This window comes from Ursus americanus, chromosome 25, assembly GCF_024610735.1.
Source record: "Ursus americanus isolate L20-20 chromosome 25, mUrsAme1.1.p, whole genome shotgun sequence".
NCBI lineage: Eukaryota > Metazoa > Chordata > Mammalia > Carnivora > Ursidae > Ursus > Ursus americanus.
Window position 1 is genome coordinate 42,322,698 of NC_142151.1, and position 13,859 is coordinate 42,336,556.

At 47.7% G+C, this 13,859-nt stretch overlaps 2 protein-coding genes across 9 annotated transcripts in view; one reads left to right on the forward strand and one right to left on the reverse strand.

The window, feature by feature from the left end:
• On the forward strand, positions 1-9,144 carry LETMD1 (LETM1 domain containing 1). 6 transcript variants are annotated; one of them, XR_006780230.2, is made up of 10 exons: positions 1-145; positions 690-841; positions 2,654-2,769; positions 3,395-3,477; positions 5,237-5,423; positions 5,547-5,648; positions 5,754-5,906; positions 6,340-6,436; positions 7,580-7,716; positions 8,285-9,144. XR_006780230.2 is itself a non-coding variant. In XM_045801045.2 (9 exons), exons 1-9 carry the CDS (start codon positions 24-26, stop codon positions 7,648-7,650), a joined length of 1,083 nt encoding a protein of 360 aa, XP_045657001.1. In that variant the 5' UTR covers positions 1-23; the 3' UTR covers positions 7,651-9,144. The 6 variants fall into 6 exon arrangements, 5 of the variants coding, with proteins under 5 accessions (XP_045657001.1, XP_087711965.1, XP_045657002.1 ...); XM_045801045.2 differs by having other exon boundaries at positions 7,580-9,144; XM_087855839.1 differs by lacking the exon at positions 8,285-9,144 and having other exon boundaries at positions 7,511-7,638.
• CSRNP2 (cysteine and serine rich nuclear protein 2) overlaps positions 9,037-13,859 on the reverse strand; it is a 20,980-nt gene continuing 16,157 nt past the window's right edge. For all 3 annotated transcript variants that reach the window (XM_045801044.2, XM_045801043.2, XM_045801042.2), the window contains exon 5: positions 9,037-12,512. In XM_045801044.2, coding sequence (XP_045657000.1) covers positions 11,589-12,512 — 924 coding nt within the window. In that variant the 3' untranslated portion in view covers positions 9,037-11,588. The remainder of the gene's footprint in view (positions 12,513-13,859) is intronic.

A 13,859-nucleotide genomic window follows, 5' to 3' on the forward strand; every position in this document is an offset into this window, starting at 1 on the left:
TCTCCCCCTCCCTCGCTGTGAAGATGGCGCTCTCCAGGGTGTGCTGGGCTCGGGCTGCTCTGTGGGGTTCAGCGGTCACTCCCGGACCTCATGTCACCCGGAAGCTGCAACTTGTTCGCTGTGGCCTGGCCTGGGGGGCCCCTCGGTGAGGGACCTGGGAGAAAGGAAAGCGTTTCTGACGTACAGGCCTTTCCAAGTGTCTCAACCTTGTTTGCATGCTGTCTCTTAATTCTCAGCGTTCCACGCCCTGGCCCGGGGGCTTTTATGCTGCTGGGAACTCGCATCCCGATCGCCGCTAGTGATACGGCTTCCTGACCCTCACAACTCTTAGTGCCCCATGTTTTCCGAAATACCCACGTGTCCTGAACTCATCCTTCAGCCTCCCTTTTCGGCTTAGGTTTTACGGCTTCTTATCTGGATCCCATCTCTTTGGCCTTAGCATGCTGTTCAAATGGTCCCTCAGGCTTTGCGCTCCCTGCAGACTCCTACCACACCCGACATTGCTTCCTGCCTGATGTCTCAACTGCCCGATGTTTTTCTCCGTCTGCTTATCTGTCCTTGTGCCCAAGATCTTCCTTGGATTTCAGAAGATTCAGGTCTTAGAATACATTCTCTGAGACTGGTGTTTTACATTAGTGAAAGGGGCTCCAGGACTGATTCCCAGACAGTCTCTTTGATCTTCCTTGTAGGTCTTCAAAGCTTCACCTTTCACCAAAGGCAGATGTGAAGAGCTTGATTTCTTATGTGGTGGCCAAGACTAAAGTGATTAATGGGAAATATCATCGTTTCTTGGGTCGTCATTTCCCCCGCTTCTATGTCCTGTACACAGTCTTCATGAAAGGTAAAACCAAAACAAATCCCTTGAATCCGTTCGTGGGCAATGCCAAAGAGTTTAGAATAAGTAAGATTACTTGCATGTTCTGCTATGTGGGTGTGAACTGGGGTGTTCTCTGTTTCATAAATGCTTGAGGATTAAATTAGTTCTTCTAAGTTAGCACTTCTGAAGAATGTTTCTAGAAAAGTATTATGACAAACAACTTATGACAACATCCAGGGGGAATATAGGTATTTTTGCATTTTTCTTAACCACACACAGCTGACTGTTGCAGAAATTCTTTGACATGTATAAGGCCAGGCATCTACAGCTTCACAGACCGGCCCTATGATTCATCAGTTGACTGGGCCCTAAGAAAATGTGGTCTAATGCTTGTCACAAATCTGCCTTAGGTAGCATATCGTGGAAATAGCACTACATATATTTATTTTCTGAATGTTTTCATTCAGATCAGAGCTGTGCTGGTTACTAGAAGATGGTATAATGACAGGTGTCCACACCGGTGCCGGACTGCCTGGCTTCAGATCCCAGCTTGTCACTGGCTGTGTGACTGGACTAGTTACTTAACGTCCCTGTCCCTTGATTTTCTTGTCTGTAAAATATGGAAAATAATAGGACCTACATACTGACCACGTAGTTGTGAAAACTAAATAAATACATCAATACATGTAAAGTACTTATGGCCTGATCATAGTATGTGCTCAATAAATGTATCTATACCTATTATTGTACTCTATACTTTTATCGTAACAGCAGTTACAATAAACTACTGTATTGTCGGCTGTGAATATTATCATGACTATTACTAACTTCATGGACTTGCAAAATCTAAAGTAGAAATAGAATGGCTGCTTTGTCTGCTACCAGGTTTATAACTAGAATTAAATGAGAAAAGGGTCTGGAAAAGCATTTTGGTTGGTTTGTTTTTAAGCTTTTTTTTTTTTTTTTTTTTTAGATTTTATTTATTTTTGAGAGAGAGAGCACGAGCAAGGGGAGGGGCAGGCAGAGGGAGAGGGAGAAGCAGAGTCCCCACTGAGCAGGGAACTCGACTGGGGGCTCGATCCTAGCACCCTGGGATCGTGACCTGAGCCAAAGGCAGAACGCTTAACTGACTGAGCCAGCCCGGTGCTCCTGTTTTTAAACTTATTAATTATGGAAAATTTTAAATATACACAAATATAGAATAATGTAATGAATTTTCATGTACTCAGCCTCACTTCAACAATTATCAACTCGTGGCCATCAATCTCAATTCATTTATACACTTGCCTTCACCTGTATTATTTTGAAGCCAGCCTAGACATTATATCATTTCATTTATAAATAGGAAGGCATTTTTAAAAAACTAAAGCCTTCGGTAAAATATAAGAATTATCAGATGAACAACAACAAAAAAGATGCAGTCATAGAAATATGTTGAATTATATTTCTGAAAGTCTTCTAGAAAGGAAATAAGTTAATATCTGGTTGGGGACTACCTAAGGTTAATTGAGCAAGATTTCCTGAGGTTAGGGAGCTTTTGATTTTTTGTCTTAAAGAGGGAGTGAGTAGTGAACTGGAAGAGGAAGAGCATCCCATAGTAGATCACAGAAGGCCAACTTGGCTGGAAGAAAGGCGATGTGCTGGGGGGATAAGGAATGAGAAGAGAGATCTAGGTTGGCCTCACAAGAGTTTCAAGTGTCCTAGGTTAGAGCTCTGATTTAGAGTAGTGTTGGGGAGGGACAAGTATGTGTGTTGTGGGTAAACGTGGAGTTGGAAGCTGTGGTAAGATTCAAACTGGGATAACATCACTCTCTGTCCTCTACTTCAATGAGGCAGGATTGCAGATGTTATGGGCTGATGCCAAAAAGGCTAGAAGAATAAAGGCAAATATGTGGAAGCACAATATAAAGTTTCATCAACTTCCATACCGGGAGATGGAGCATTTGAGACAGGTATGGGCCGGGGGCAGATATCCAGAAGTTCATGGTGAGGTAATTCAAGTTAACCAAGAGCTCAAGCTTTTTTCTTTCCTATCTTGTTCACCCCCGATCATTCTTTTCCCCTGCACTGGGAGATCAAAGTATTGAACTAAAGGAGAGCGTCAGGTTATAACCTGTCAGCATTGGGTTTATTCAGAGGTGTAGCCCTCTGTAACAGAGCTCCGTGGAGATTCTGGCCTCCTTCCTGAATAAAAGTGATAAATACTAAAATCCAGTTCTGACTATATAAAAATCTGCAAGGATCCAAAAGGCAGCGGGAAAGTAGTATTTGGTGGTGACTTGATGGGTAGTTTTGAAGCTGAGAGTGAGAACCTAGGACCCGTTCAGCATATCAAGAAGAATTTGTTGAGGGATTTAGCATAATGTCGGGCCCCGTACTAGACATTATTTGGGATACAAAAATGAACACATCAGGGCTTCTGTCCCCGAGGAACTTACTAACCAGAGGTAGATAGAAATAACCTTGATCCTTCTCTGGGCTACAATAGAAGTTTACTGCACAGTGTGGGGGAGGGATTGTTAATTGTATTAAGAACTTACTTGGGTTAAAACTGCATCTGTCTTTATTTCTGCTTAGTTCCGTCGAGACGTCACCAAGTGTCTTTTCCTAGGTATTATTTCCATTCCACCCTTTGCCAACTACCTGGTCTTCTTGCTAATGTGAGTACAGATTTCTGTCTTGCCAGCATATTGAAGAAATATAGATTTTTTTAATTAAAAATTATTTCAAGAACTTTCCATTTCAGAAGTAGGCAGAGATGATCACACCTCCTGCTCCAGTGAGCCACTCAGTAACACTTGGATTACTGGATCAGCTGGCTGCAGGTGTAGGTCGCCTAGCTTTACCCGTCTCTTAGCAGCCCCTATGTGATGGGCAATAATATTATGACCTTTTCCATCATCCCGAGAGGCAGCAACCCACTCCCTGAGAAGCATAGCAATTTGGGAGAATCTTTTTTTTTTTTCAGGAGAGAAATGCATTTCATATTCTGATAACATAAATCTTTATTACTTTACTTTGTATCCAGAGATGACAGTTTTATTTTATTTTATTTATTTACTTTAAAGATTTTATTTATTTATTTGAGAGAGAGAGAGAGCATGAGCTGGGGGAGGGGCAGAGGGAGAAGGAGGGGCAGACTCCCTGCTGAGCAGGGAGCCCAATGCAGGACTTGATTCCAGGACCCTGGGATCACGACCTGAGCTGAAGGCAGACACTTAACCGACAGAGCCACCTAGGTGCCCCAGTTTTGTTTTTTTTGGTTTTTTTTAATAATTTATTTTGAGAGAGAGAGAGTAAGAATGAGTGAGCTCGGGAGGAGGACAGAGGGAGAGAATCTCAAGCAGACTGAGCATGGAGCCCAACAGGGGGCTCGATCCCATAACGGTAAGATCATGACCTGAGCCAAAATCAGGAGTCAGACACTTAACCAACTGAGCCACCCAGGCGCCCCCAAAGGTGACACTTTTAAGCTCTGATCTTGCATGGTATTTTAGTTATCTGTTGCTATATAACGAACAGCCGCGAAGCTTAGTAGCTTTTCATGGTTTTGTGGGCCAGGAAATTGGGCAGGGTTCAGGTGGGTGACTGAATTTTCTCTTCCATGTGGTGTTGACGGAAGTCCTTCAGGGGTATTTAGCTGATGAAGGGACTAATCTAGATGGTCTAAAGTCACTCTTCTGTCTGGTGCCTTAGCAGGGATGGCTGGAAGGCTGGAGCTCTGAGTTAGAGTGCCTACGGGTGGCCTCTTAAATATGGTGGCCTCAGAGTCATGGGGCTTCCTACCTGACAGCTCAGGGCTCCGGGGGTCAGTGTTTCAGCAAATAAGAATCTGGTTGACCTTTTATAACCTAGCCTCCGAGGTCACAAAGACTCACTTTGCTCTGTTTTATTGGTTCAATCAGTCACCCAGATTTAAAAAGTAAGGAGACAGGGACCTTCTCAATAAGAGGAATGCCAGGGAATTTGCGGCCATGCTTTAAACCACCACCCATGTAGAAAAATGAATTAAAACCGCCTTTGCCTTGAACATTTTATACACACGAACGGACTGCGCTACAGTGTGAGGTTGTCAGCGTCACATACGGTGACCGGCTCTGTCTGCAGCTCTCTCCAGCTCGGTCCAAAGTGTGTTCTTCAAATGCTTTAGTTCACGTGAAGTCATTTCGTCTCGTGACCGCACGCGAGGCTGCCCCGCTACCGCGTCCTTTCACGTGACCTCAGTCATGTTGCCTGGAATTGTGCTTCCGTGTACCTTTAAGCCTCGGTCTGAGACTCATTTACAGGAAAGAGCAGTGAGGTAGGGAAGTCACGTCTCCGTCTCTCCTTCCTGGCGTTCATGTCTTCCAAACGCTCTCTTGGATCGCTTTGAAAGATGCCTGTTTCAGCAGGTGACCTCGCGGTTCCTTTTCCTTTCAGGTACCTGTTTCCTAGGCAGCTACTGATCCAACATTTCTGGACCCCAAGGCAACAGATTGATTTCTTAGATATCTATCATGCTCGCCGGAAGCAGTCGCACCCAGAAATCCTTTGTCATTTAGAAAAGGCTCTCCCTCTCGTCTCTGATGCAGGACTCCGGTGGCATATGACAGAGCTATGCACCAAGGTACTCTTCCAGCTAACCCTTCCTGCAAACTCCGACTCTTGTGCGATCCCGTTTGCACTAAAACTAGGACAAAGGGCCAGGCAGAACCTTCCTAACCTCTACCAATCTCTCACCTCTCCCAAGATCCAGCATGGTACCCACCCAGCGATACATGATATCCTGGCTCTGAGAGAGTGTTTCTCTAACCATCCTCTGGGCATGAAGCAACTCCATGCTTTGCAAATGGTGAGCACTCTGAGGCTTTCTGTGTCCCGCAGCCTCACCTTGCCTCAGGTCTTGCGTGTGGTAATAACCGTGCTGACTTTCTCCTCCTGTGTTGTTGTGTTACAGAAAGCCTTGAGTCGAGCCATGCTTCTCACGCCTTATCTGCCTCCTTTCTTGTTGAGGCACCGTTTAAAGACTCACACCACTGTGATTCACCAACTGGACAAAGCTTTGGCAAAGCTCGGGATTAGCCAGCTGACTCCTCAGGAGGTGAAATCGGTAAGAACTCATTGCGATATCAACCCTCGGTCCTTGGTGGGCTCTTGGGCTCACGGGGCTGGGAGCTTACAGAGAGCTCCCTGTTTTGCTTCTTAGAACAAAGCCCAAACTCTTTATTCTTTCACCTCACTTCTGTGTCTTTTTTCTCAGCGAACTTAACTCATGGAAAAGGAATTGCCCATAGTAATTTTGGTTTATGTTTCTCTTGGCCCTTCAGAAACCAAAGACACTATTCTTTAGACCTACTGTTTCCGATTATATAGGCCCCTTTGCATGTCCTCTTGTCCGTCGTAGTTCAGATTGCTGTGGAGAAAGGTTTCTTGTGGGCGTGAGGTTATAACTTTTGTTATATTTTGTATTATTTGTGGGTTTACATTTCATGGGCATATTTGCTATGTGATTCTTGAGGACTGTTCCCTTCTGAGTGATACAGGCTTGTTATCTTCGTGGCCTGAATTCAACCCATATTGCTGAAGAGAGGTGTCGAACTTGGCTAGGAGAGTGGCTACAGATTTCCTGCAGCCTGAAAGGTAAGACACAGCCCTGTGGTTATGACACTAAAATCCGAAGCATTTTTCTATTTGATTCTAAGATTATTTTGGAGTTGATTATTGAGTACTGTGAGACCCTTATTTAATGTATGTATCTAATTGAAAGGGCATAAACTCATTTGCCTGCAGGACCTTAGCAGGTAATGAAGTGGACTGTACAAGACAAGAGGGAGTAGTGAGGGTTGTGGGAGCCCGAGACGGCACGCATGCCCGTCTGAGGCAGCTTCTCAGCCCCAGCACTGTCGATGCTAATGTCCTGGGCGTTAGAGGATCTCTAGCAGTATCCGTGGTCTCTACCCACTAGGTGCCAACAGCATCCTCCACACCAGTTGTTTTTCTTTCCTTTTTTTTTTTTTTTTTTTTAAGATTTTTATTTATTTATTTGACAGAGAGACAGCGAGAGGGGGAACACAAGCGGGGGGAGTGGGAGAGGGAGAAGCAGTCCTCCCACCGAGCAGGGAGCCCGATGGGGGGCTCGATCCGAGGACCCTGGGATCATGACCTGAGCTTAAGGCAGATGCTTAACGACTGAGCCACCAGGTGCCCCTCCACACCAGTTTGGCAACCAAAAATGTCTCCAGACATTGCCAGATGTCCAGTGGGGGAGAGGAGAATAGAATTACCTTAACTGAGGAGCACTAGTCGAAAGGCAGTCAAATTCAGAACAAAAACACTCAATTTGGTTAAATAAAAAGTACCTGCAGGTGGGTGTTCGGCCTGTGGGTCTCTCGTTGGAACCTTTGGCTAGGCCTTGATGTTTTCTAAGCATGTGAATGTCAGGGTAGGCCTACTACTCTCCTTGGAGCCAAGAAATGTTTCCAGAGCACCAGCTTCTACCAGAAGAATCCCAAGGGTGACAGTGGTGTTTAGTATCGTTACCATCTCCTGATTTTCTACCGCCCCCCCTTAAGAGTCAAGGACTGAGGAGGGGTAGAAAGGAGTATCCTGAAGGAAAGGAAAACATACATGCAGGGACTGGAACGAAGCAGGGGAACTTTGAGAACAGTAGCCCCTTGACGTCACCTCTGCACGGCTTCCGCCTCTTGTCTTAAGCCCTGTCCCCCGAGGCTTAGGAGGCTTCGCTGTTCCTGGCCCGGCCACTGACGCTTACGGTGTTTACAGAAGCTGAGCTGTCCCTCTTGCTGCACAGCGTGGTCCTGCTCTCCATCAACTACACGGGGACGAGGCGCTGAGCGAGCGTGGCGCGGACGGCACCGTCCTGCAGTCACACGGGGCGGCATGCGTCCCGAGTGGCACCGGTCAGCAGGGGTCTGTGCGCGGTGGGGTGTGCGGGAGGCGGAGGACCAGGCGCCTGGCCTTCGCGGCCTGGTGCCCGGGTTGGAGCTGGAACCGAAACACGCCCTCTGACCGGGGGCGGCCCACGTGAGCTGCCACCCATCTTCCTCGGAATCAGCCCGAGCTGGCAGCAGCCTCTGCCCTGGCCTTTCCTTGTGGCGTGTGAGGTTCAGAGCCGAGGAAGCGGGCTCTTGCCTCAGCTGGAAACCCTGGGGCTTACCCGCTGCCACGTTCTTCACAGCCGCGTTTTTGTTACGCTTTCTGGCCGGTGGGGGGACGGCACTGTTTAAATTGGAGCATTTACGTCTCTGCGTGTACTTCGATGCTGCCCTCAAATCTTTTTTGTGATGACCAAAAATAGGCTTTTTAAAAAAATTTTTTGGTCCCCTCACTGGGTTAACCACTCTCTTTCCTTTCCTAATCCTTGAACATTTTTTTTTAAAAGCCAATAGTCATTCATACATGGGCACTTTCTAATGGAAAAGATAAAAGGAAATGCCAAGTGCTTCTTGCCCCTTCCCGTGTTTACAGCCTTCACCCCCCTTGTCTTACTCGTTTCTGGGCTGTGGTGCAGCCCCGAAGGATCTTCAACTCCGCTACCTCCACTGTGCTGCAGCGGTCCGGCTGTACCGGCCGGGGGCTGCCTCCTCCGGGCCGTGGAGTAAACCTCTAAGGTACTGATCCCGCCCCGCCTGGGACCCCAGGAGAGGCCCGCATTGTGAGTTGGGGTTAGCTGTTGTCTGTGTACATTGACCTGTAGTGACTTATTGTGCATGCATGAAGCACTGTTTTAAAGCCAAGTAAAGATTGCCTGAAACCAGTTGCTGGAAGTGACTTCTGCATACTCTAATTATTTTGCTGAAGCTCCTTTGACAAGACTGACAAAACCGAACTAATGCGGGAGGTAGTCGGTTGGAATAGAAGCTTCTGGTGGAAGTTCGGGGGGAACTGATTTGACATTGATCCTCTTTCTTTGCTGGACTTTAAGATGGTAACAGGGAATAGAGACTTTGGAATGAACAAATGAGCCCCCAGAGGAGGGACTACAGGAAGGGAAAAGCTCCAACAGCGCAGGGTCGAGGCCTGCTTCAGCTGAAGAGCTGCATAAGGGCCTATGATGCAAGTCAAGCTCTTGATGCTCCAAAGAGAATGTTCTGGTTTTTTCCACCATAATGTTGTTAACATTAATCTCTAACTGACCTAATTAGTTTTATGTATGACGCTAGAGAAATACCCTTTCTCTAACAAGTAACGAGCCTGCCAAGATAAAGAATAACACACTGTTCTTCTGAATATTTCTTTAATATTACATTTAAATATTCTCTTTAAATACAGCATTATCACAATGTAAAGGACCTAAAAGGCAAAAAAAAAAAAAAAAAAAAACTTTTCGGAGAACCAGACAAGCTTTGGATTCACATTGAAAATACTACCTGTATACAGTTTGTGAGAAAGGAAACTGGAAAATAACGAGTTGCAGTAAGATTTCCTTTATCTAGGCCGAGACTGAGCAGGACCGCAGTCATCTGCTCCTGTGATCAGAGGCCTAGGCTTAGCTTTTCTAGCAACCGTGAGCTAGAATTCTGTCCAGCTCAGGTAGCACCAGAAACGAGATGGACTAGGTTGTAGAAAAGGCCCTTTGCTTGACAAGACAATTAATGCTCAATGTTAATATTCAGCATTAAAAACTCGGGATCAGCATGAGTCAGAATTGTTAATGGAGGGATGGACTTGGATTAAGAAACTAGTTTTTCAGATATCGCTTCTTGGCCTTTTGGCTAAGATCAAGTGAAGAAACTAGTGTTTCAGAAAAACCAAATATTTTGGGGGCTGGCAGGCAGTTTGACAATTGGATTCAGATTCTTGGTTTGATCCCAAAGGCTAAAGTGTCTCTTAATGAGCAGCTGGAATCCACTTCCTAGGTGAGGCTGGAGCCTTCCTAAGGAGGGAATGTATGGAGCCCACCCTCCCCCTCCAACACAAACTTTCGGGAAGATTCTTCTCCGGAGTCAAATTTGCAGCAAAGCTTCAGACTTGTATTCAAGGAGCCGGCTGAAGGTGGGAGAGTGTCTAGATCTCGGGTACTTAAGACTGTTTCGTGAGGCTAGAGGATGGGGGGAGACAAGGTCCTGTACTTAAGAACTCCCCTCCAAATGTAAAACCAAGCAAAACCAGAATGAACAGGAGAGGCAGACTGGGTTAAAAGATCTAAGTACAAGGCCTCGCAGGCTCAGTTGAGAGCTCTCATGGGTGGGACGCTGCTGCGACGTACGTACAGGGTGCGTTAACGTTCCACGAAGCAGCTCGGTGAGCAAGGGAAGTGGGAAGAGTTCTCTCCCCCACCCAAACCGAAAAGGTTTTATCGCTGTTCTTTCCTGGTTAATGAACCATACCAGAAGTGAAGCATGATGTCAAGAGTGCTGGAGAAGAGTGTTTTGCTCCCTCCTGCCTCCGAATGGAGCGGAGGTAACTGCTAATAAAAAGAATTCAGTGGTGGTCAGTGGAGCACATCCTGGAACGTAAGCTGGACATAAGGTGAATAGGAACTGTGCCCGCCCCCCCCCCCCCCCGGGAGAGGTAAGAACTGAGTTTGCGTCCCACTTGATCGATCTCAAAGGTTATAGTCAGAACTTGAATTCTTTGGAACCTGGGAGCTGCATTTAAGAATTAGTTTGGCTTGCAGTTTTGACATTATCAAGATGGAGGGACCCAATAAACGTCTGCAGTTCTTGGGGCGGGGGCGGTGGGTGGACAGGAATAGTTTAAGAACTCTCCAACCCTGTCTATCCAAGGACCACGAGGGTAGATACAGAAAAAAAGAACAAAAACTAGTCAGTGACTTTAGATTGCCACATCCTATGTTCCTTTAAAGCTCAAACCTCCCAGAGTGGGAGGGACCTGGGTGAGAAAGCAAGTGTGGCACAAATAAAGTCTTCTTTCCAGACGGCAGCCTGTTCCTGCTGCCTCTTTTGGACGCAGTTAGTGCTCCGTATATGCCTCCCATGGGACGTGCGAGTCCCAGCCTAGAGCCGCCTGACAGAGCGGGCATTAGACGCAGACAGAAGACTCCGGCTCTTCAGGCCACATCCCTAGCCAATCTAGCTTTTTCTTCGAGGGAAACAGAGGAGGGGGGGAAAAGATAAATGGACAAGCTTAACTCTAATACCTAAGAACATGTGAAAGAAATAATTCAAGTTACAGACCAGGAATCCCCAGTGTGGGGAACAGGTCAGAGAACACCAAACATGTCAAATATTAACTTATTTACCAAATAGGGGCCAGGGAAGGCAGGGTACATTTGTATAAATCCTGGAGGTCGTCTACAGAAGCAGAGACCCTTCGATCCACTCCTCCTTAGATGTGACCAGATGACATTCCAGCTGATGACGGTAACACCAAAGTGGGCTATCGGGGTGACTGATGAGACAATGAGCTTGTACCCCATCTGGAGCTCAGGAAAGGAGAAGGGGCTTTGCCATGCTGTTCAAATTATTGTGTTCTGGTCCCTACATAAAGAATAGCTGCTTGAATTACCCAGCTTCTCCTGTGAGATCCTCATTCTTTGATCCAGTGGCCCAGAGAGCTCAGCGTTCAGCACCACGCAGCCGCCTCGGCCCCGGGACTCTCCCCAGATCAAGCCGGGACTGATCTCCTTGGTTCCGTTTACCCTTTAAAAAATACCTTTACAAACAATTCTTTCCCACCCATTCCCCCAAGACCCCAATAAAATAACATGGGAGTAGCAGCTGCGTCTACAGTTTTGTTTTGAAATGGTGTTAGGTAAAATAAGGGAATAAATAGAGAACGGGTAAGAGGCAGAATCTCCATCCCCGTGTCACACTGCCAGAGGGGGTTCTAGGGAAGAATCTTCGGGGGGCCTGTCCTCACTCTGCTGTGAGGCTCTCTCCACCACACAGCCCTCTTCGTTGTCCGTGCGGAAGGGGAGGCTCGAGGGGGACCAAGAGGGGCGGAAGTCTTCATTCTCGGGCTCCTCAGGGTTACAATCTTCGGGCACTAGCGCTTCTAGAGTGGATGTTTTCCCCACTTCCGATTTACACAGGGCGGCTGGGTCTGTGGGGCTACAGGCCACCAGTGAGGTAACAGGGAGAGAGAAGACGCTCAGATCCTTCTCCTTGGGGAAAGAGGGTGGGACTTCCTCTGTACTCGGCTCTCCTTTCACCCCCAGGACCGGCCTCTGCTCCACCTGATAATAGACCAGCGGCCCACTGTTCAAGTAGGATGGGCTGTTCACCGCCGAGGCAGCAGCGTGGTCTGAGTTCTCGGCAAAGCACAGCACCGACGAGCCCGGGGGCAGCTGAGCCTGGATGAGAATGGGGGCTGTCAGGCCCGGGCACAGCTCTTCGGGCACTGCCAGGGGCTCCTCCAGGATGCACACGCCCAGGCTCTCTATGCTGGAGTCCAGGCTGGCACTAGAGCCGCTGGAATCTTCCTCTGCCTTGAGCCGCTCCAGCTCCTCCGCGCTCTGCAGGTGCATGACCGCCGTCTCGTTCTCGGCAATGAACTCCTGGAAGTCCTGTGTCTCCGAGCCCTGGGCCCCTGTCGGGCTGCCGCTGGCCGCGGGGGACGGCTCCTCGTCGGGGGCGGGGGGGCGGCTCACCTGCCGCTTGTTCTCCAGCTCCAGCTTCATGATGGTGTGGAGGTAATGAGTCCGGACCCGGATTGGATTGAATTCTATGCGCCCCGCCATGTTCCCGCAGCCGTCCCGCGAACAGCCACATGGAAAGGACATGCGGTCCACCTGAGGAGGGGACGAGAAGGGTGAGGGAAGATGAGACCCACAGATTCAATGATGGAGACAGGAGACATGAGCTGGCAAACACAGGCAGCTGGGATTCGAGGTCTTAAAAGAGAAATAAGCAGGACAAACGTAACGCGCGGCCTGACCGACCAGAGCACCAGGGCGTAGTTATCAGACCACCTGCATTTCAGCTCCAGCACAGCCAGTAAGTAGCACTGTGCCCTCAGGAGGGCCCCTTACCTCAGGGGCGCCCGGGTGGTGCCATCAGTTAAGCATCCGACCCTTGGTTTAGGCTCAGGCCATGATCTCAGGGTCATGGGATGGAGCCCCACATCGGGCTCCGGGCTCAGCGCAGTCTTCTTGGCCCTCTGCCCTTTCCCCTGCTTGTGCTCTCTCTCAAATAAATAAAATCTTTTTTTTTTTAAGGTTTTATTCATTTGAGAGAGAGAGAGCGGGAGCAGAGCAGAGGGAGAGGGAGAAGCAGACTCCCTGCTGAGCTGGGAGCCGGCCCTGGGGCTTGATCCCAGGACCTGGAGATTGAGACCTGAACCAGAAGCAGATGCCCAACCATCGGAGCCACCCAGGCGCCCCTCAAATAAACAAAATCTTTAAAAAGAAAAAAAAAAAAAAAGTCCTTTATCTCTCCAGGGCTTTGTTTCCTGTTCCAAATAAAATGTAGCCAAAAATCACATTAAAGGGCCTTTCCAGTTAAGAGTCCAGAGATACCGCTCTGAATGCTGACAGTTCTCAGAGTAGAAGAAATTTTTGTACCTCAGAGACTTCCAGAACTTCCCTAGTCTATTGAGAAAACAAAGGCAGAGGCCCAAGCCTACTGCCTTCTGCAATGACAGGGAAAGGAAGCAGAAGATCTAGCTGGTTGGTCCAAAGCAATATTCTAGGGAAACTAAGCGGAAGTGCCTTGGTTTTGCTAGGGTACTGTAGTGACGATTCAAACATAATAATGGCCAGCTTTTCACCACCCACTTCATTTTTCCCTGACGGTTGACCAGTTTGCGTCTGGAGCAGTTACTAAGATAACTAACTTACAGACCAGGAATATCTGGAAAGGAGATCCTCTCTGCCTCCTTATCCCCCTTTTGGACTCCCAAAAGGAAAGAAGCCCACACATACCAAAAATAAAATAAAATAAACGTAAGCAAATATGTATATACAAATACACAATGTCTTCCTATGGTATCAACTTCTAGAACTCTCCATTCCAGTTCTTAGGAGCAGTCCAATTCTTGGGACTATTCTCAGGACTGTATAACAGACTGACTCATTATGGGACTTCAGTCTGAAAAGAAGTGTTTGGCCAGATCTGCTACCGCTATTACCTACCTAAAA